General features: G+C 40.5%; 3 protein-coding genes across 5 annotated transcripts in view; 2 read left to right on the top strand and 1 right to left on the bottom strand.

Annotated features, from left to right (window-relative positions):
• Nucleotides 1-812: 812 nt before the first annotated feature.
• LOC115269772 (uncharacterized) lies at nt 813-1468 on the top strand. The gene is made up of 2 exons (XM_029878588.2): nt 813-945; nt 1008-1468. Exons 1-2 carry the CDS (start codon nt 813-815, stop codon nt 1466-1468), a joined length of 594 nt encoding a protein of 197 aa, XP_029734448.2.
• Nucleotides 1469-4760: 3292 nt separating this feature from the next.
• Nucleotides 4761-22126, bottom strand: part of LOC109404276 (LIM and SH3 domain protein Lasp) — a 182512-nt gene continuing 165146 nt past the window's right edge. For all 3 annotated transcript variants that reach the window (XM_062852427.1, XM_062852428.1, XM_029879828.2), the window contains 2 exons: nt 11190-11515; nt 4761-6197 (listed from right to left, as the gene is read on the bottom strand). In XM_062852427.1, coding sequence (XP_062708411.1) covers nt 6018-6197; nt 11190-11515 — 506 coding nt within the window. In that variant the 3' untranslated portion in view covers nt 4761-6017. The remainder of the gene's footprint in view (nt 6198-11189; nt 11516-22126) is intronic.
• Nucleotides 6206-11179, top strand: LOC109404340 (keratin-associated protein 9-1). The gene is made up of 2 exons (XM_019677186.3): nt 6206-7450; nt 7518-11179. The coding sequence occupies exons 1-2, from the start codon at nt 7105-7107 to the stop codon at nt 7988-7990; spliced, it is 819 nt and encodes a 272-aa protein (XP_019532731.3). The 5' UTR covers nt 6206-7104; the 3' UTR covers nt 7991-11179.

Raw genomic sequence — 22126 nt, 5'->3', positions numbered from 1 at the left:
AGTCAAAATAAAGACGCTCCGACGGCACCTATCTGCCGCCACTCATCCGGGGAAAAAATAAACTCCTTTCCAAGCTGCATCTAAGCCGCATGCGACTCCTCCTGCGCTGAGTTAAAATAAACCCGCTCCGTCGGCAGCCATCTGCTGCCACATCGCGGGGAAAACTGCTTCTCTGCATCAATACACCTGTTGGGAACGAGGTTGTGAGCTTACCTACCGGCTGTGCCATTGTCGTGTCCGGACGGACACCGTGGCAATCCGGATCAGCCGATTCTGCCGGCCGAAACTCTTTTTCGAGGAAGGATGCAAATGATGCAACCTACTCGTGCAAAATACTTTACAAGACTGACGTTTCATTTCATCATGATCGTTTGCTTTGTTTACCGGTAGCGCATTCACGCTGCCAATGCTATATGCCCTGTTTCTCGCTTTCTCTGTATCCCTCTCAATCCCTACAAGTTCCAAATGCAGATATAATGCTAGAAAAGACGAAATCAGTAACAAATTTTGAAAACGACGTATAATCAATGGTGTAGCATTGATTATACGTCGTTTTCAAAATTTGTTACGGAAATAGCGTGCTGTTCCAAACTAATCCCTGCTCTCCCCTACAACTTTTTTAGGCATTAGGAATTAGGAACTGAGAAGTTCCCATGAAAATTGATAAACTCTTTTTTTGCTACCATTCGTACAGTAGTACATGCGCTATCGCAGTAAAGTTCATGCCAAAAGTAAAAACACCATACAGCAATCAGTACATAAACCCATAGAAATGGAAGCTTTCTTCGTTATTGCTTTCCGCTTTTCCCATCATGAAGGTCAAACTGTTTTTACTAGTGCTATTCTTTGGAGTTATATCCGAGGTTCGATCGATTGGACCACCGAACAGAGTTCCTTGTGGTGAAGGATGCGGCTGTAATAAACCGACGAAATGCCCTGGAAAGTGTACGTTTGTTGATGCGTTGGAAAAAAGTTTGAATACTGACATAATATTACGATATTTTTAGTGGTTTGCCAGCCCGGAGAAGTTTTAGCGGATCGACCTCCGTTCTGTGAGCCAACGTGTAGCGATGACTGCAGTGCAACAAAACCGTTCCCCCTAGGTTACTTGGTCAAGCCAACGTGCGTCTGTAAACCGGGTTTGGTCCGGCACAATGGTGTTTGTATTGAACCATGTGACTGCCCCGCCAAGGAAGAACCCCCAGTGACTCCCAAGGCCTGCGGTAGTGATGATGTGCCATATCAAAACCAACCGGGAGGATGCCAAACGTGCAACTCTCTGCCTGCGAAGCCACCCTGCGGATGTCCCCAGGCACCGGCTAAGCCCTGTCCGTGTCAGGTGACGCCTCTGCCTTGCCCTTGTCAGGGTGCACCTGCTCCGGCCCCGGGAGGCTGTCCTGCACCGTGCTATCCACCTCCGCCGGTAGCGCCACCAAATCCTTGCGGATCATGCGGTAGAACTGTGTAGTTTAGGAAACAACTAGCATGAAATAAAAGTGTACTTTACTCGTGTTTTTAAAACTTGAATTTTCAATGGTTATTTTTATTCTCTCACGTGGAACCTGGTCGAAGTACCAGCATCCGTAGGAATAACCGGGTAGCCAATCTCGGTAGAAACTTTGACTGGCTATCTTCTCTTATGAAAAGCGATTCTAATCTAAGGTGGCAGCTTCATCACAGTGTATATAGGACATGCGAACGAATCGTAAGAGGCTAAGGTTAAGAGGTAATTATACCATCTCCCAGAGTTGCGGCAACACACGCGAGCTGGGAACAGCTTTCATCGTGATAGGCTATGTGCCGAAGCGCATGATCGATTGATGGCCGATCGACGAAAGAACGTGCCAGTTGAGGATCAAGGGCCGATTCTTAAACTTCAGCGTGCGAATCCCTCACTTCGAAAGCTTTCTATGTATTCTAGGGGAACTGCGGCCATAACACCCATAGGGGGCAAGTTGCGCCACCCTTGTTTTAGGCAAACCACGTTATTTTCAGTACTTTTTTCAATTGCAATCGCTAAAATAAGAATAATAATGCTTCTTTACATATGAGTTTACATATTTTTACTAAAAAAATTGTACAAAAACTTCGAAAAAAGATTTTGGTTACTTCTGATGTAATTTTAGCCTGTCAAATGTTTGCACTTTTTTACATCATTTAAAAGATTTTTTTTCTCACTATCCCCACAAACTGTTTTGCACAATCCTCTTATTTGTGTACCAAGCGGAAAAAGTACCGAATTTGACCCTTACAACTTTTTTACAAGGGTCCAAATTTCTGAGGCATGTGTGGGGTAAAATGCCCACCCCTAGTTATTTACAATGAAATAGCTAATCAGATCCAAATTCTGGCACAAATTATGTAGAACACAAGTTGGAACCAAGCAACAGCACATGTTTACTATAAATAAGTTCATTAATCACACAGCCATGTATCATTTTGTAGTAATTATTGATAAACAGCTCTCTATGACGTTTACATGGAATTGACCCATAATTATAGGTGATCCATAATTATGTAATGACTGTATACCATTCACGAACAATAACAGTTGACAATAAACCAGGCGCGCAAATATATGTACACAATTTGGCATCCTGGCGTTAGCTGTGGCTAGTGGCGCGTTTTACCCCGCATTAAAACTAAAATTCTGAAAACCAAACTTTTTTTCAAATTTGAATTTTTCAGTAATAAAACATAAAACTAGTTTTTTGTTTGCTTCCATTTGGAAGGAAACATGTTGATGTTTCATGTTAGTGACAAAAAAATGTGTATTATAAAGTGTTTCGTGGTTAAAATCGGACTCTTCCTTAACGTGGGCGTCTTACCCCCAGTTCCCCTACGTGCAGCTCGAACGCGAGTATGAGCGCTGCCCAAGCCACGACGTCAAGATCATCATAGGAGACTTAAACGCTGCGGTAGGCCAGGAGCAGGAGTTCAGACCGACGAATGGAAAGTTCAGCGTCCAAAACATTCGATCATCAACAATATATCGGGGCCCGTGGCGTAGTTGGTCACACGTTCGCTTCATATGCGGATGGTCATGGGTTTGATTCCCAGCCCCGGCACTTGCAATTTTTCGTCAGTTGCTTTTCCCCCGAGAGCAACTGACACTGACCCTCTTCTGAGCCCCATGGCTCAAACGGACCCGGATACCTGGACATCGGCGAACTGCTACTCATAATGGACCTCCAATCGGACTGGAAAGGAACAACGGCCATCAATCATCATCCTTGTGCTCATCATTCTACTAGGTCTAAAGTAGTAAAAGTGAAAGCAGCAGAAAGGCAACCAGTTCGATAAAGTAGAATAGAATCTAGGCGCTGTATAAAATGTAAGTGCAGCTGTCAATTGAAATTGCTCACGTAGTGCCCCAGTGGACAATAGAGCTGTAAATTAGGTTAAGTGATTAAGAATCAAAAAAAATCAACAATATATGGTAGCGGCGACCGCCATGGTACAGACTTAATTGATTGAAACAGCAAGATGTCGCCTCAGCGTACTCGTAGGATCTCAAAGCAACGTTGCCAGACGAGGGTGAGCTCGATGTGACCCCTCTAAAGGACTGCTGGAGTACAGTAAAAGCAGGCATCAACGACGCAACCGAGGGGAGCGTCCATAAATTACGTCACGCGAAAATTGTCCATTTTAAACGCACCAGTCGGCTACATAGACGGCCGGTCGACCACGCACCAGGTCTTCATCATACGACAAATTCTTCAGAAATGTCGTGAATACCGGGTCCCGACGCTTCACCTGTTCATTGACTTCAAGGCGGCATACGACAGTATCGACCGCACAGCGCTATGGAAAATCATGGATGTAAACGGCTTTCTTGGGTAGCCTACCAGACTGAGCAACGATGAACGGTGTATGGGTTTCGAACTAGGTTTCGAGTGAATTATCCAGTTTATTCAAATCTCGCTGAGGACTGGGACAAAGTGACGGACTCTCATGCCTACTCAATATCTTTCTGGAAGGTATAATGCGACAAGACGGGCCCAACAAACGGAGTATGATTTTCACAAAATCCGGCAATTTGTGTACTTTGAGGACGCCAGAATATGTGGAACGGCGGCAGTGCTGTGCACCCGCCTAAAACGCGAAGCAACAAAGGTCGGACTGGTGGTGAATGTATCGATGCATGCTAGTAGGCTGAACCGAACACAAAATGATTCGACTAGGTAGTAAATAAACGGGGATACCTACGAGGTAGAAGAAGAATTCATCTATATTGTATCCTCACTGACGGCTGCCAAAGAATGTGCGTCGTGGAATACGAAGGTGCAAGTCGGGCCTTCTACGGGCTCCAAAAGAAACTGTGGTCAAAAGAGATTCATCCCACGCCAAATGTATAATGTACAAAACGCTCATAAGACATGAACCACGCTCGAAGAGGAGTTGCAAGCACCTGGAGTTTTTAAAGACGGCTTCGGCGGTGTGCAGGAGAATGGTTTTTGGCGAAGAAAGATGAATCACGAGCTCGCTACAATTTATGGTGAACTCAGCATCTAAAAGGTGGCCAAAGTCGTAAGGATTCGGTGGACAGGGCATGTTGCAAGGATGCTGGACAACAACCCTACAATGTTTGCTACTGATTTGGTTGGCACAAGAAGGCGTAGAGTGCAGAGAGTACGATGGGCAGACCAGAATCAGGAGCGTGAGATCCCCGCTTGCACTTACCTTAGGAAATTTCCACTCCAATAAACATGACTGCAAATGGATTTCTCTATCTCATTTCCATCAGTGAAAATGTCTCGTTCTTTAGATGCCTTTATAATTTGATTTTTGCTCCGCTTCCTGGTCTATACATCACTATTGCTAGTGTTACCTAACAACTGCTTCATTATTCTAACAGTAGCACTTGTATATGTGTTGCTTATTGACTTGGATTTGTATTATAAATTAATTTGTTTTATAGAAAGATAAAATATGTATTCAATTGTGTAAATGTACGTAGTAAATTTTCAAGTGTGTTTGTTTATGATACGTTAACTTAACACGTATTATTTCGTTTTTTTTCGTTTGTTATTTGTTTATGTAACAAGAAAAACCCGGTAGTTGTAAGGGATTGGGATGACACATATTGACTCGAACATAAACGAACACCGGACGTCGTAACTATTGTTTTCCGAACATTTTATTACTGTTTTTTTAAAGCTACGCCAATTGGTGTGGAAGAAACCGGCACGAAGGGCTATATCCCCGAATACACATTCGTCTATCACAGAATCTGTATAAAACAAACGGAAGCTCAACCTTTTTACTAATCGTAGAACAATTTTGATTTCTAGAAAACGTTTCTTATTGGCTAGTTTGTAAAAAATTGCATCCAAAGTTGTTTCTCCGGTAAAGGGGGTTCTCAATCGTAGCTGAAAAAAGGCACGGTACTACTAAGTCTTCTGTGATTTATATCCAGTCGAATGTTTCCTGTGTTCCGGATATTCTAGAGCAAATACGCGTATCGTTTTACACCATTGTTGTTGTTTCTATTGTTTTGTAGTACTACAAATACATACAAGCTGCGAATGTTTACAGTTTCGATAAATGCTACGAAAATCAGGTGGGCCCTAAGATACTATAGATTGCCTTAAAAGTTGCCTATGTATCCTATGTACGCTCGATTCAGCACCATTTGCTGAATGACTCTCTCCATTTGGAAATATTTTGGGAAAAAATAACGCAAATATCAAATGAATAACAAAAATAAAATTAAAAACATATGATTTTTTGCTCTCTGCACGCATATTCCCACTGTAGGATCTCGTGAAGTAGCTTGAATAGTAAATTTAAATTAAATGGATTACTTTATACACTAGACAAGAAAACTAAGATTGGTAATTTTTCTTCGCTTCTTCGTCGTTCTGTTTTTTGTTTCTCTCCTCTCTGTTGGCGCGATGTTTTCAAAACTTTGCACTTACCTTTGTAATCTCGATATTTTCGGTCGGTGATTTTATGTGTGTTCTTTTGCATGATCATTTCAACTGTTACTGTTCATTTGCGAGATAACGAATTCCTTATATCTTGACCAGCTCGACGTAGTTCGCGGGTAACATTCCCGTTAGTCCGGTCCGTTCGACACGTCCGGTCATCCAGCCGGAGTCGATCGAGTTGACCTCGATGATCAGGTCACCCTCGGTGAAGCCAACCTCGTCATTGTCCTGTGCTTCGTAGTCGTACAGTGCACGGTAGACGCGCTGGAAATGGCAGAAAGGCACAAATAAAGCGATTATTTAACATGAATTGGAATACTTGTTCACTACATGATAAAGTGATATGCTCCGTAAACATAAATACGCAAAGGTAATAAACTGTTCTCTAATTTCCTTTTAAAGAAAGTAACGTAAGGTGACTCTGGGTATTTTCGGTAGTTTTATTGTTTTCGTCATAAAGGGGTTTTATCGGTCAAATTGCCTGAAAGTTGGCCGTAGAATTCAGATTGATTGGGGATGTTTTGAGACCAACTTTAAGCTTAACAGGTTTTAGAAAACACCCCATGACGAAAATCACAAAGCTGCCAATAATAGGAACTTATTCTACATATATGCAATTATTACTGAAACTTATTTTAAAATAAATTTTAAAGATTTAAAATCGAATCATTATTTTCTAGTTTCTGTTACTAGAAACTCCTTAGCAAATAATTTGGTCTAAGCCAACTCAAACCTGTTCCGATTCTGATTTTTTCCCTGTAACATTTCAAATCTCCCATGAAGCGAGGCACCTCTACGATTTCTATCTGTTTTACAGGAGAAATGATGGTCACTAAGTTTATGACCAGAATATTGAAATGTTCAACAACAGTAGTTACATTGGATATCTATCACTTCTTTGCGCATTGTTCATTTCATTGTTTCGTTTTCTACTATTGACACAAATCAGCACGTTCTGTGGCATGAAATGATAAAGTTGAACAGCCGGCAGTACCTTGCTTATATTTCCAGGATATTAGGGGATGACGTACCAATATCTTTACAGCTAGAAACGTGCTGTATCAGTGTAACGCGGGACAGTTGTACTAGAATCATACGATAGTCCAACAAAGCCATATAACTTATATAAGTAAGTTTCGATCCATCGCACGCGTTTAGTAATTGACTAGCCATGTGGCGGCTATTACTAGTTCTGCCACTGGTCAACCAGTTGGTGGCAGGATACACCATAATCGAGGAACCGCGGATAACGCCTTGTGGTAGAGCAGGTCCCGCTTTGGACACAGTTCCTGTCGATACTAAGACAAGCACTTGTCCAGCAGATCAGTGCGGTGAAAACGAAGAAATACGCGAAGTTCTACCGTGCTGTGAACCGACCTGCGACAACGACTGCTCAAGGGCGGATTGTAGTGGTAAACCTATTTTTGTGCCATCCTGTGTTTGCCAGTCGGGATTCGTACGCCACAATGGAGAATGCATTTGTCCATCACAGTGTCCTGCAACCGAGGAACCCTTGCGTAAGATTATCCAATAAAGTGGGTGAGAACACTAACACAAGTGAACGATTCCTCCCGACTTCTACAGGTTCGTGTCCACCGAACGAGGAGCTTCAACCTACGCCACCGTGCTGTGAACCAACCTGCGGAAACAACTGCACTGAGGAGTGTCGAGTTGAGCTGGTCAATCAACCGACATGTGTTTGCATGCCGGGTTACGTACGACACGAGGGCTGCTGTATCAAGGCAGACCAGTGTCCTACGTGTGGTCCGTACGCAAGGTATAGCGATTGTACGCCCTGTTGCGAGTCCACCTGTACCATGGACTGTTCCGTAGTGCTGTGTCTGGCCGGGTGTACCGGACCTCCGACATGCCTGTGCCAAACGGGCTACGTCAAGCACAACGGGGTCTGTATAAAAAGAGAACTGTGCCCGATAGAGGGCAGTTCGTCCGAGCAGCCACCATTTCCTATCGGCTACGACCATGGATTGGGGCAGGAGATTAGCAGTGGTGGGCCAGATGTGCCATTTGTAAGATACCCAGGGAAAACGTACAAATAAAGAAAATTAGTGTAAGATCATGTGATTTGTTATGTTTTACTTCAAATCGAGATAGAAATTTTCCACTTTTAATCATCATTGGAACTTCGTCATTACAATCATACAAGTTCTATTGTGAAATGTAATTGTTAGTCTTTGATGGGGTATTCTGCTTAGAGGTTTCGAAAAGTCGGTACAAGGGGGAAGGGATGTTCCGATAGTGATTTGCTTCAGGGCTTATTGCAAGAAGTGCCTCAGGAAGATTTTACCAGACATTCCGTCGCGATTTTTCCTGGGATATCTTTAAAGGTTCCTCCAGTTATTGTTACAGTGCTTTCTTTAAGGATTCCTTTAGCGATTTCTCCAGTGATTCCCAAAGAATTTTAGCAGAGACCTTTTTAGGTATTTCTGCAAGTATTTCTTCAGAGATTTCCTCAAGGATTTCTCCATATATGGCTTCAAGAATTCCACTAGAGATTGCGCCAGTAATTCCATCTGGAATCATTCAAAGTATTTCTGCAGGTATATCTTCCATAAATTGTCTCAGAAAATTCTACCAGGGAATATTAAACAAATAATCCAGGAATTCCTTCAATTTCTAAAAAAAAGTCCTTCAGGTGTTCATCTAGGGATTCTTTCCACGAATTAGTTAAGAAATATCTTTTGGGATTTCCTAAGAAATTTCCCGTGAGATTGCTACCGGGATTCCTCCTGAGGTTTCTTCACGAATTTCTCCAGCTAGTCCTCCAAGAATTCCTCCAGTGAATCTCTCGGAAATTTCTTCTGATTTTCTTTCAAGAACAGCTCTCCTTCAATTTCTAAAAAAAACTACTTCTTCTAGGGAGTCTTCCAATAGTTCGTTCATAAATTACTGTGGACAGAAATTTCCCACGAGTTCGTTTAGAAATCTCTTTTGGAATTTCCTAAGAAATCTTCCGTTGGATTGCTTCCGGGATTCCTCCTGAAGTTTCTTCACGAAGTCATCCAGCTAGTCCTCCAAGAATTCCTCCAGTGGATCTCTCGAAAATTCCTTTTGATTTTCTTTCAGGAACAGTTCTAGGGATTATTAAAAAAATTTCTCTAGAAATTTTTCTTGGAATTCCTTCAAGAATTTTCCCTGGAATTCTTTCAGAAACTACACCAGGAATTCAAGCATGGATTTCTCCGGGAACTCCTCTAGAGATTTATCTAGGAATTCCCCTAGAAATTACTTCAGGAATTACTCCAGAGATTCTTCCAGGAATTCCTCCAGAGATTCCCCCAGGAATTCCACCAGGAGTTGATACAGTGATTCTTCAAGGAATTCTTCCATGATTTCCTCCCGGCATTCCTTCAGGAATTCTTCCAGGCATTCCTCCAGGCTATTCTCCAGGCTTTCCTCCAGGCTTTCCCCCAGGCTTTTCCCCAGATATTCCTCTAGGGATTCCTTCAGGCATTCCTTTAAAGATTTCTTCAGGGATTCTTTTAAAGATTCCTCCAGGCACTCATGCAAGGCATTTCTTTAGGCTTTCCTCCAGGAATTTCTCCTGGCATTCCTTCAAGATTTCATCCAGAAATTCCCCCTTCAGGAATACTCCTCCGAGAAGTTTTTCAGATATTACCTCAGGAATTGCACCAGGAATTGATCCAAGAAAGCCTCTACGAAATACTCTAGGGATTTCTTCAGAAACTTCTCCAGAATCTCTTTCGAGTATTCTTCCAGAAATTCCTCCGACGATTTTTACTGGGATTCCTCCTGAAAATACTCCGGGAGCTCCTCCAGGAATGTTTCAAGGGATTCCTCCAGGGACATCTTTAGGAATTTCTGAGGCTTTACCTCAAGAATTGCTTCAGGAATTGATCGAGGAATGCCTCCAGGAATTCCTCCAGAAGTTCCTCTAGGAATTTCTCCAGTAAACCCTCTAGGGATTTCTTCCGAAGTTGCTCCAGGAATTCCTCCAGGATTTCTTCCGCGAAATCCTCCAGGAATTACTTCAGGAAATCCTCTAGGGATATCTTCAGAAATTCCTCAAGGAATTCCACCAGGAATTTTTCAAGGGATTCCTCCAAGAATTCCTCCAGGGTTTCCTCCATGAATTCATCCAGGAACTTCTCCAAGTATTTCTCCAGGGATTCTCAGGGGATTTCTTTAGGGATTTTCCCAGGAATTGCTCCAGGTATTTCTGCAGGCATTCCTCCAGTAATTCGTCCAGGGATTTCTAAAAGCATTCTTTCAGAAATTCCTCCCAGCATTTCTTCAAGAATTCTTCCAGATTCATCCAATAATGCCGCCAGGGATTGATAGAGGATTTTTTCTATTCCTCCAGAAATTCCTCTGTGTATCTCTTCAAAAACTTATTCAGTGATTTTTATTTTATAATAATTTAGGAAATTATTCCATCATCTTTTCCAGAAATGCACTTAAGAATATCACAATTAAAGCCTCCAGGAATACCTGCAGATTTTTTTAAATTACTTCAAGGATTTCTAGAGGAATTCCTCCAGCGATCTGTATTACAATTCATTAAGGGGTTATATATTTTGAGGGTATATAACCTATTTCAACACCTAGAGATTTTAAATACTAACAAACTAAAGAATAAATCAAATCGGTCAACTTATAAGATATTGTGAGCACCGCAACGGCACTTTTAGAAAACACGATTTCGAACTAATTGCGTTTAAAGTTTCACGCTTTATTTTGTGCATATGGAGGGTGCACGCTACCATAGGTTGTAACTTTGATTCTAGTGCTCCAATCTTTATGAAATTTAGAATGTGTATTGTCTAGCTAGCTAGTCCTTTTTAAAAAGTTCGAATTTGTTATCATTCTCAAAGTATGTAACCCCTCAAGACAATTTTATAGGGACGCATTCACGAGCCAGAAAATTTTCGAATATTTATTTAAGTGTTCATCCACGGATTTATTCAGGAATTCATCCATGAATTCCTTCAGAGATAGCCCTTGCAGCCACTGCAAATGAATCCCTCAAGAAATTCGTCCTGCGATTCTTTCAGGAATATAACTATCAGGAGAATTTTTCCTTCAGAAATTTCTTTTTGAATGCTATCCGGCGTTTCGTCCAGGAATACCTTAAAGTGAGTTCACGGATTTTTCCAAGGAATCCGTTATTTGAGAGTTCTCCGGGAATACCTCAAGGAAATTCTTCAACAATTTTTCCAGGTATTCCCTTCACGAATTCCTACAGGAATGGTTCCATCAATGTCAGTATTTACTTACCACTTTGCCCATTGGCTTCGAGACGGGAGTCGATGTGGGCGCTCCGTATTGCTGAGGCGGTTGAATATACTGCGATTGTTGTTGTTGCTGTTGCTGAGCTTGCTGTTGTTGCTGCTGCTGTTGTTGTTGTTGTAGCTGGGCTTGTCTCTGCTGTTGCTGTTGATAGAGCTGTTGCTGCTGCTGGAGGTGTTGCTGTTGCTGAACTTGTTGCTGATGATAGATGGCGTTTTGCTGATGCTGTTGGGTTTCCGAAATCGAACCGTAGTACCCATTGACTGGATCAATGTCGTTAACGGAACCGATTCGTCGATTATTGTTGGCGTTTACTGTAGTGGAAATGGGAGCAGAAAAATCAGACAATTAATCAACCGATATGACTGCTTTTGCGAAAGCAAAAAATGCGAAAAACACATAAATTTAAAGCCATGTTCATGCACCACATATGTATTGTTTAGGTTGCCTATGTGAACATTCACAAAATTTATTACTGCAACCGCTTGAATTTATCGGCTTTCCATTTGCAATGCATCCTTTTAGGACCATTTGTTGATGTTCCGGAATTTATATATGCATTTTGTGATGCTCGATTGGTATCACAGGTTCTAGGGGGATTAGAGGCATAATGGACACCCGGGGCGAAATGGACACCCCTGTTTTTGCCGAAACCGTTGACTTTTATGTAAAACTTTTAATGCATAATTGTAAAGGAACAACTCATTGTTCTATTTTTCAAAAGTACCATTTATATTCCTTCAAAATAACTGAAATATCATTGAAATTAAAGAATGTTTTTCATATGGTGGTTTTCTTATAATTTCGAAGCAGCAGCAAATAAGGCATTACGAGTGTTTGAGTGTGTTCACCATAAAAACATGTGAATTGTTAGCTTATCTACATGGATACGCAGATTTAGCAATGGATGAAGTATTATATTTTTGATCAGAACTTACTCAAAATAGCGATTTCAATGTTGTAGTTGATTCGGGGCGATAATGGACATTGGCAATTATGAATGGATGTACGCGCGTTGCATACTGTTAGGCTTTTTAGAGAGTTGGGAAAAAATCAATCCGATTATTTTAGCCTAAAATTTATTTAAATAACTTTGATGTTATGTAAACTCGTTACTTAACTGGTCGATATTAACGAAGATACAGCTTAAACTATGCAGGGGTGTCCATTATGCCCCGATGGGTGTCCATTTCGCCCCATACCTTTCGTGCCAGCCCCAAAAAACACACGGTTTACAATTCATTATTTCTTCACAATAATGACATTCTACCTGCTGTAAATGATTGAAATACGTAGGAAACAAGTTAATGTTGTAAGCCTACTCATAATAGGGTATCGCGCTACTTGGGCGGTGGCTTCTATATTCGTCTGTTTTCCACTATAACTCAGTCAATTTTGAACCAATTGATTTGAAATGTTGTACACGGGTAGATACTATACCTATCTCACTGCATTCCAAAATTGTGTCAATTGGTTCAAATTTGACTGAGTTATAGTGGAAAACAGACGAAAATAGAAGCCACCGCCCAAGTGGCGCGATTCCCTATGTTAAGTTTTTCTCTGTTATACAGGCCTAACATACTCATTTCCTTAGGGTGTCCATTATGCCCCAATACCCCTACCTATTGGATAATTTGAAACACACGATTCATTTTTAAGCCGGGTAGGTGTGGAAACTCGGCGTAGTGTTCTCACTGGGACATGAGGACATGAATGCGTATAACGTGTCGATCGGGAATCAAACCAGGCACCCTCGGCATCTTGTTGAATATTCGCGTGATTACCGCAGCGACTATCTGGGCCCTGGATTTACTCTCTATGGTTTAATTCAATTAAATGGATACGCATGGTAGTTCATGAGGAGTATCAATCGGGTGAAATTCAACATGTTTTCTACGACTTTTGTCAATACATGCATATTCGTTATCAACATAAAAGACAACCTCAAAGAGAATCCGAACATCGCAGAGTCATGGAAGAGAGAATGCTGCATGATATGCGGCAAAAACGATACAGCTCATGCCTGTCGCATAGATGAAAAGTGATGCATATCTCTATCTGTCTATCTGTCTGGGACACTGACATAGTCCATTACCAAACCAAAACGGAACAGAGGCAGCCAAGCCAAGGGATGTAAAATATGCACGACATTTCACGAACGGTGGTATGATGGTATGCATACACATTTACCTACTACATACTTCCGTTTAGGCATCCGTTGGATGCAGTAGGTAGAACACTCACGTTTATTGCTGTTGCTGTCGTTTGTTACTTTGTCATACCTACTTTTTTGCGAGTTTAAATTGATGATGGAAGGTCATTGCACTCCGATCCAGCACTGGAGCAGAATGCGAGATTCTAAGTGGTGGACTGGTCGTAAGTAGTAGACACTTGGATTACATAAATACATGTCGTAAACGTGTATACTTGCATTTACATTATATTACTGGAAATTACACTGTTGAAAATGCTTTGACATCCATGTGCACAACAGAACATGTGCTCGATGAACAAATTGAGATTTGAAATTTTGAAAAGAAATCCACGTACTCCGGTAAGACTCGAACTCACGACTCCCAATTCGCTAGACGGGCGCTTCTATTCCTTCAAGCTACGGAGTCACTCGACTATCTCCGTCGCCAGCAGGCCTAGAACTGAACTCGATTCCACAATCGCACATGGTTATCTTCTTTTCACAATCCAAATCCCCTTCGGATGGGATTAGATGAACATCTAACACATTGTCTGTTGTGCACATGTATGTCAAAGCGGGAGAGGAAGTTATTTTTAATTGTCGAGAGCTTCGGGCACTGCCTTCCAATCACTTATTGGTATGGCAATTAGTGTGCAGTCGGACTCTCGACGGGTCGGTCCTCGGCCGACCGAATACGGTAAGGGTGACCGTAACACCTTACAAATGTCAATTTCTTGATTTTGCTTTGGCTGACCAAGCCATGTGGGAAATTACACTGTTGAAAATGCTTTGACATCCATGTGCACAACAGAACATGTGCTCGATGAACAAATTGAGATTTGAAATTTTGAAAAGAAATCCACGTACTCCGGTAAGACTCGAACTCACGACTCCCAATTCGCTAGACGGGCGCTTCTATTCCTTCAAGCTACGGAGTCACTCGACTATCTCCGTCGCCAGCAGGCCTAGAACTGAACTCGATTCCACAATCGCACATGGTTATCTTCTTTTCACAATCCAAACCCCCTTCGGATGGGATTAGATGCACACTAATTGCCATACCAATAAGTGATTGGAAGGCAGTGCCCGAAGCTCTCGACAATTAAAAATAACTTCCTCTCCCGCTTTGACATACATGTGCACAACAGACAATGTGTTAGATGTTCATCTATGTGCGATTGTGGAATCGAGTTCAGTTCTAGGCCTGCTGGCGACGGAGATAGTCGAGTGACTCCGTAGCTTGAAGGAATAGAAGCGCCCGTCTAGCGAATTGGGAGTCGTGAGTTCGAGTCTTACCGGAGTACGTGGATTTCTTTTCAAAATTTCAAATCTCAATTTGTTCATCGAGCACATGTTCTGTTGTGCACATGGATGTCAAAGCATTTTCAACAGTGTAATTTCCCACATGGCTTGGTCAGCCAAAGCAAAATCAAGAAATTGACATTTGTAAGGTGCTACGGTCACCCTTACCGTATTCGGTCGGCCGAGGACCGACCCGTCGAGAGTCCGACTGCACACTAATTGCCATACCAATAAGTGATTGGAAGGCAGTGCCCGAAGCTCTCGACAATTAAAAATAACTTCCTCTCCCGCTTTGACATACATGTGCACAACAGACAATGTGTTAGATGTTCATCTAATCCCATCCGAAGGGGGTTTGGATTGTGAAAAGAAGATAACCATGTGCGATTGTGGAATCGAGTTCAGTTCTAGGCCTGCTGGCGACGGAGATAGTCGAGTGACTCCGTAGCTTGAAGGAATAGAAGCGCCCGTCTAGCGAATTGGGAGTCGTGAGTTCGAGTCTTACCGGAGTACGTGGATTTCTTTTCAAAATTTCAAATCTCAATTTGTTCATCGAGCACATGTTCTGTTGTGCACATGGATGTCAAAGCATTTTCAACAATTCAAGGAATGTCAATGGCAACCAGTGTTATCAAATGAAGCACACCACGACAGTACAACAACAGCTGTCGGACTCCTGATTCCGCGACAACCTTGCAAATGCATAGTTTGTGGATGAGGATCCTGCGACATCCACCATCATTGTCGTTAACATATTTCAATCTAAACGAGCATTCTTCTCATACTCACAAACAAATTCACAGAACGGTAATTTATTAGTTTAAGGACGAACGGGACGATCAAGGAAATATTCACCATTGCTCTGTTGCTACTATGGTAATCTCAGATTCTTGTTCAGCCTTTTCTTTGCGATAGAAATCGAAATTACCATCTTCAAAATTGCGAGGAAAATGGTTGAAATGAGATAGGAAAAATAGTACGGCGTCCCGTAACACCCTAACATCGTATGCGTATAATGTTGAGCTCCAGAAATTTCTCAATAAATTCTTGTAGGAATTGCTCATGTGGTATATCCAGGAGTATTTTCAACTATTCTTCCAGAGATTCATTCGCAAAATTCTCCAACAGTTACTGCAACGCTATTTATACAATTTATGCAGGGATTCCTGCAGACATATTTTCAGGGATTTTCCAGGGATTCCTCCAAGGATTCTTACAGGAATTTCTCCAGAGATTCTTGCAAGAATTTCTCCAGAGATTCTCACAGAAATCCCTCGAGTATTCGAATTTCTTCAGAGATTCCTTCAGGAGTTCTTACGGGAGCTTTTTCCAAAGTGCTTGGTAGAAATTGCTTCAGAAATTCCTGCAGGAATTAATCCAGAGATTCGTGCAAAAATACCTCCGAGATTCCTCCAAGAACTTCAACAAAATTTTTAGGAGTTCTTCCAGAAATATCTTTAGAAGTTAATTACTGAGATTCTTATCGGAGCTCCTTCAGGTATTCCTTCAGGAATATCCGCAAGAAGTCCTTCGGGGTTTCACTTGTTCCTTAAGAAAATCCTCTAGGAATCTATCCCTGGTACTTCTTCTTTATGGCCCGACGTACACATTGGAACATGGCCTGCCTCTCTTCAACTTAGTGTTCTTAGAGCACTTCTACAGTTATTAATTGAAGTGCTTTCTTTGCCTGCCATTACACGATTTTTTACTTTGTGTGTCAAGTACAATGATACACTATGCCCCAGGGAGTCGAGAAAATTTTCCCGACCGGAACGGGAATCGAACCTGTCGTCTCCGGATTAGCGATCCATAGCCTTACCCACTAGGTTATCTGGAGACCTCAGATCCCTGGCACATCTTCTTGAATTCAATTCTTCTAAAAAATCTTTTGGGAATTCCTCCACATTTTTTCTCAGGATTTTTATACAAATTCTTGCGACGATCCTATGAGGATTCATTCAAGCATCCTTTCAGAAATTATTTGTTGGCATTCCTATAGGAATCTCTCCAAAAATTTCTAAATAAATTCTTCTAGGAATTCCTCCACAGGTTTTTTTTTCACTATTCTTCCGAGGATTCCAACAGAAAATTCTCTGAAATTTCTTCTTTGATTCCTTCACAGACTTCATAACATTTCCAGAGATTTCTGAAGAAACCCCTTCACGGATTCTTATGGGAATTCTTGCAGGGATTCCTTTAGAGATTCCTACATAAATCCCTCCAGGTATGCCTCTAGGTTTTCCTTCGAGGATTTCTCAAAACCTCTTTAGGAGTTTTTACAGGAAGTCCTACTTAAAAAAAATTGCAAAAATTGCTTGAGAGATTTCAGTAAAAGTTTCTCCAAAATTTCCTGAGAGAATTTAATCCAAAGGTTCGTCCCGGGTGTCTTTCAGGAGTTCCTATAGAAATTTCTCTAGGAATTATTCTTTGGCATTTCTCCAGAAAAAAAAATACATAAAAATTTCCAAGAGATTCTTAAGCAATTTCTCCAAGGGTTTCTCCAGAAGATCCTCTATGGATTGCTCCTGGTATTTATTCAAATATTTTCAAAAATTCGTCCGGAAATCTCTCATTATCAGAATGAGGCCATCGGAAATTCCTTCTGAAATTATTCCTCTGAAATTTTCCAGGAAGCTCCCAATAAGTTTTTCAAGAAATTCTTCCAGGTATTCCTAAATTACTCCATAGGTATCTTCAGGAGTTTCTCCTCCAAGGACTCCTTTACGAATTCGTTCTAAAATTTCTGCAGGGTTTAGTTAAGAAATTTTCTCGGACATTACGTACTTCAGAAATTGCTTCAAACATTTTTGTCCAAGAATCGCTCAAGAAATTTCGCTAGAAATTCTTTCAGAAAGTTGTTCAGGAATTATATCAAGAATTTTCCTGGATTTTTATTCTGAAAATTCTTCAAGGATTCCTACAAAAAATGTCATGACATTTATCTTTTTACACCACTTCCGGTGTAAATTTCTGTTCGTAAGCATCACCAATCTAAAATGCTGATTAGATATGGATATTCAATGATGTCGTTGATTTACATTTCAAACTTGGTGCAGTGAAATAACGAAAAGACATTTTGGCGATATTATCCATCCCTGCTTCAGCAATTACTCTAGCTAGGATTTCAACTAGGGATTTTCACAGGTAAACTCTCACGAATTTCCATAGGATTTTTCCAGGAGCTCCTTCAAAAACGCATCCAGAAAAGGATACAGGGATTTTTTCAAAGGTTCTTCCAGCATTTTTTCTAGGGTTTTTTTCTCAGATATTTTTTCAGACATGCTTCTAGATTCCTCTAGAAATTTTTGCACGAATACTTTCAGATTTTCTTGCAAGATAATTGAGAAATTTTTCGGGAAATTCTTCAAGGTATTTCCTAACGGGGTATCTTCACATATTTCTCCAGGAATCCTTTCCGAAAATCCACCAGAGATTGCTTCAAAAATTTATCCACAGATTCTTCCAATAATTCTTCCAGGAACTTTTATCTGAGATATTTCTACGAATTCTTCTAAAAAAATCCTCAAGAGGTTTTTCTTAAAAAATGATCCTTGGATTAAAAAAATCTTCAAGTATTCTCCAGAAGTTTCTCCAGCGATTGCTTCATAAATTCCACCTGGGATGTATTAGGAATTTTCTTCAAAGAAGGACCCTTTTGAAAATTCTCCCGGAGATCCAAGAGTTCTTTTAAAAATTCGTTCAGTAGTCGTTCTATGTAATTTCATGGACATAAAAACAATAGAAGATTAGATGATAACGAAGACCAACTATGATGTTCCCTTCAAAGTGGAGCTGTTGTTTCTGGCCCTGGTATCAGTAAGGCTATACCAATGGGATGCAATCCCACTTATTTCAAGCGGTAGTTCAAGCCATTCTAGAGTGTGCTAACATTTGTCTGAAATGAAATTATAAGTAGCATAGCATAGCATAGCATAGCATGAATACTTGCACAAATCATGGATGGAGTTGCAAAGTTGAATATTTCCATTGACATTGCTGATGTCGCTACTATCTACAATGTCATAGATTCACTCAGCTCCACACACCTGGCCAAGTCCTTGCAAGCATTTATAAATCCCTTCATCAACTTAGAAAGAGCCCAGAACTGAAGCATCTTCCAATAGATGAAAGGATGTTGAAAATAGCGAATTTTCAACTTATATGCAGTTATAAAGTAAATATACTGAAGTAGAATTATTTATAAATGAATAATATTGTAAAGATCTCACCATTTGTTGTGGGGTTTTTGTGGTTCAATGCCGATCATCTAATTGCCTTGATTAATGTTCTTCTCTGTAAAGAACAACACAATACTCAGCAAAGAACAACACAATATTGAACACTAAACTCCCGCGCATCTATTGTTTTGATTTTCACTCGCGACAGTAGCGAACGCGATTGATTATGCTGCCATACTCACCGCTACAGGAGCGATGCATGCACAGCAAAGAATAACACAATACTGAATACTAAACACCCGCGCATCTATTGTTTTGATTTTCACTCGAGACAATAGCGAACGCGATCGATTATGCTGCCATACACAGCAAAGAACAACACAATACTAAATACTAAACACCCGCGCATCTATTGTTTTGATTTTCACTCGAGACAATAGCGAACGCGATCGATTATGCTGCCATACACAGCAAAGAACAACACAATACTGAATACTAAACACCCGCGCATCTATTGTTTTGATTTTCCCTCGAGACAATAGCGAACGCGATCGATTATGCTGCCATACACAGCAAAGAACAACACAATACTGAATACTAAACACCCGCGCATCTATTGTTTTGATTTTCACTCGAGACAATAGCGAACGCGATCGATTATGCTGCCATACACAGCAAAGAACAACGCAATACTGAATACTAAACACCCGCGCATCTATTGTTTTGATTTTCACTCGAGACAATAGCGAACGCGATCGATTATGCTGCCATACACAGCAAAGAACAACACAATACTGAATACTAAACACCCGCGCATCTATTGTTTTGATTTTCACTCGAGACAATAGCGAACGCGATCGATTATGCTGCCATACACAGCAAAGAACAACACAATACTGAATACTAAACACCCGCGCATCTATTGTTTTGATTTTCACTCGAGACAATAGCGAACGCGATCGATTATGCTGCCATACACAGCAAAGAACAACACAATACTGAATACTAAACACCCGCGCATCTATTGTTTTGATTTTCACTCGAGACAATAGCGAACGCGATCGATTATGCTGCCATACACAGCAAAGAACAACACAATACTGAATACTAAACACCCGCGCATCTATTGTTTTGATTTTCACTCGAGACAATAGCGAACGCGATCGATTATGCTGCCATACACAGCAAAGAACAACACAATACTGAATACTAAACACCCGCGCATCTATTGTTTTGATTTTCACTCGAGACAATAGCGAACGCGATCGATTATGCTGCCATACACAGCAAAGAACAACACAATACTCTGAAATGAAATTATAAGTTTGCCAAAATCTGTATTTTTTTCGGACAGTCAGGCGGCTCTAAATGCGCTAAAAGCTTTGACTTGTCAATCAAAGCTAGTGTGGGAATGCATTATTTCTCTGAAATATCTCAATAAATTCTTCTATGATTCCTTTAAGGGCATTTCCAGCAGTCCTCCAGGGATTCGTAGAGAAAGCTTCAATTCTGATTTTTTCAGGAATCCCTGGATTTACTTCAGTAATTGTTTCAGGGATTTTTGTCCCAAAATCCCTCCATAAATTCTTCTATGAATTTCTTCAGAGGTTTTTTTTGGGAACTTATCTTGATGTTAGTTCTTCAAACTTAACCGTTATGTGTCCGACAAACTTTTTGCTTTTTTCTACACCGTGCGTCCATTTAAAAGGACGCTGGGTACCCGGGTACCCTGTCGGCCACATAAGGGTTAAAGTGATTTACCCAGGTGCAATTATAGATATTTTTTCAAAAAGTTATTCCTTCAAAAAATCCCTCAGGTAAGTCTTCAGGAATTTCTCTAGAATTTTTTACAGGTATTTCTATAAAGATTCTTGCTGGAATCCCTGCTATGATTCTTTCAAGAATTTCTCCAGATTCCTTCAAGAACACCTTCACGAATTCTTCCTAAAATTTCTGCAGGGTTACTTTTAGAATTTTGTCCTCCTCAGAATTTCCATTAATTCTCTCAAATATTTGCAGGAATTTTAGCGCACAGGTTCGTCTCTTCAGGTAATTTCCCATTTCTCCAGATATTTTCAGGAATTTATTCAGGAATTTGGAAAAAATGTTTTTAGGAATTCTTCCAATGGTTTCCTCCAGGTATTCCTCCACGGATTCACTAAGGAAATCCATCATGGATTATTTCGGAAACGTCTTCAGAGGTTTTTTTCTTTATATTTCTCCGGAAATTCCTCCAATAGTTCTTCCTGGTATAGCACGAGAAATTCCTCTAGAAATTTCTCTACGAATCGGGTCGTAGACATTGACAGTCCTTCTCCCTCTCGAAGAAAGTCATCGTGGTTTGTGCACAGCTCTTACACCGTGTCTAATAAGTTCTCATACAAAATACAAATTCCGAAAATATCATTTTATTTAACATGTATGATTCATATTTTCAAAGTGAATGCGTGTATTGAAAGGCCACATAATACTGATTAAATAAAGCATACGATTCAGAATAACTTTATTTTCTATTTGTTTTTATAAGCATAACAGTACACTTCCGTTTTCTGAAGTGCGTTTTCTCCGGCACGCAAGAAAAATATCCGAAAAGTTTTTCATTCTACGGTAGTGAAATAGAGTCCATAAGGATAAATTTTGAGTTTGTATCCCAAGTTATGTACCAAATGGATATACTAAGGCTAAAATAATACAGTTTTAGTGTTGATATGGTAAGAAATTTGGAAGTAAACTCAACTTGGGCTGATTTTCATGAAGATAACCGTTATATCAAAGATAAACATCATAAAACGTCAATTTTGGACAAAATTTGCCACAATAGGAATACAAGCATGTTTTACAAGTAAGAATGGTGTGAATCAACCAGATAAGATGCACCCACGCTTGTTTAACACAACAAATCTCATTGAAACGGGTAAATGGACATTTTTTTTTCATTTATGTTTTATTTTGTACAAAATAAAACGGCTTCGTATTTTACCAATACAGGTTCTCATATATTTTTCTCTTCTGGTCATAGTTGCTACTAGCAATGGGGAGGACAGAAACCGAATTTGTTTCAACTTAAAACCATTACTCGTTAAAGTACGAAGAAATACCAATGAAATGACGTGCGTGCCAGCTGAAGTGGACTTACGACACATAAGCGATCAGCAGAGAAGGATAAAGGACAGTTGGTTCCGAAACATACCCAAGTAACCACAAGCATTATATCATAACATTAATTCAATCGTATTATAGTTTAGCTAATG

The sequence above is a fragment of the Aedes albopictus genome, chromosome 2, assembly GCF_035046485.1.
Source record: "Aedes albopictus strain Foshan chromosome 2, AalbF5, whole genome shotgun sequence".
NCBI lineage: Eukaryota > Metazoa > Arthropoda > Insecta > Diptera > Culicidae > Aedes > Aedes albopictus.
This window is presented reverse-complemented; position numbering and strand designations above follow the sequence as displayed.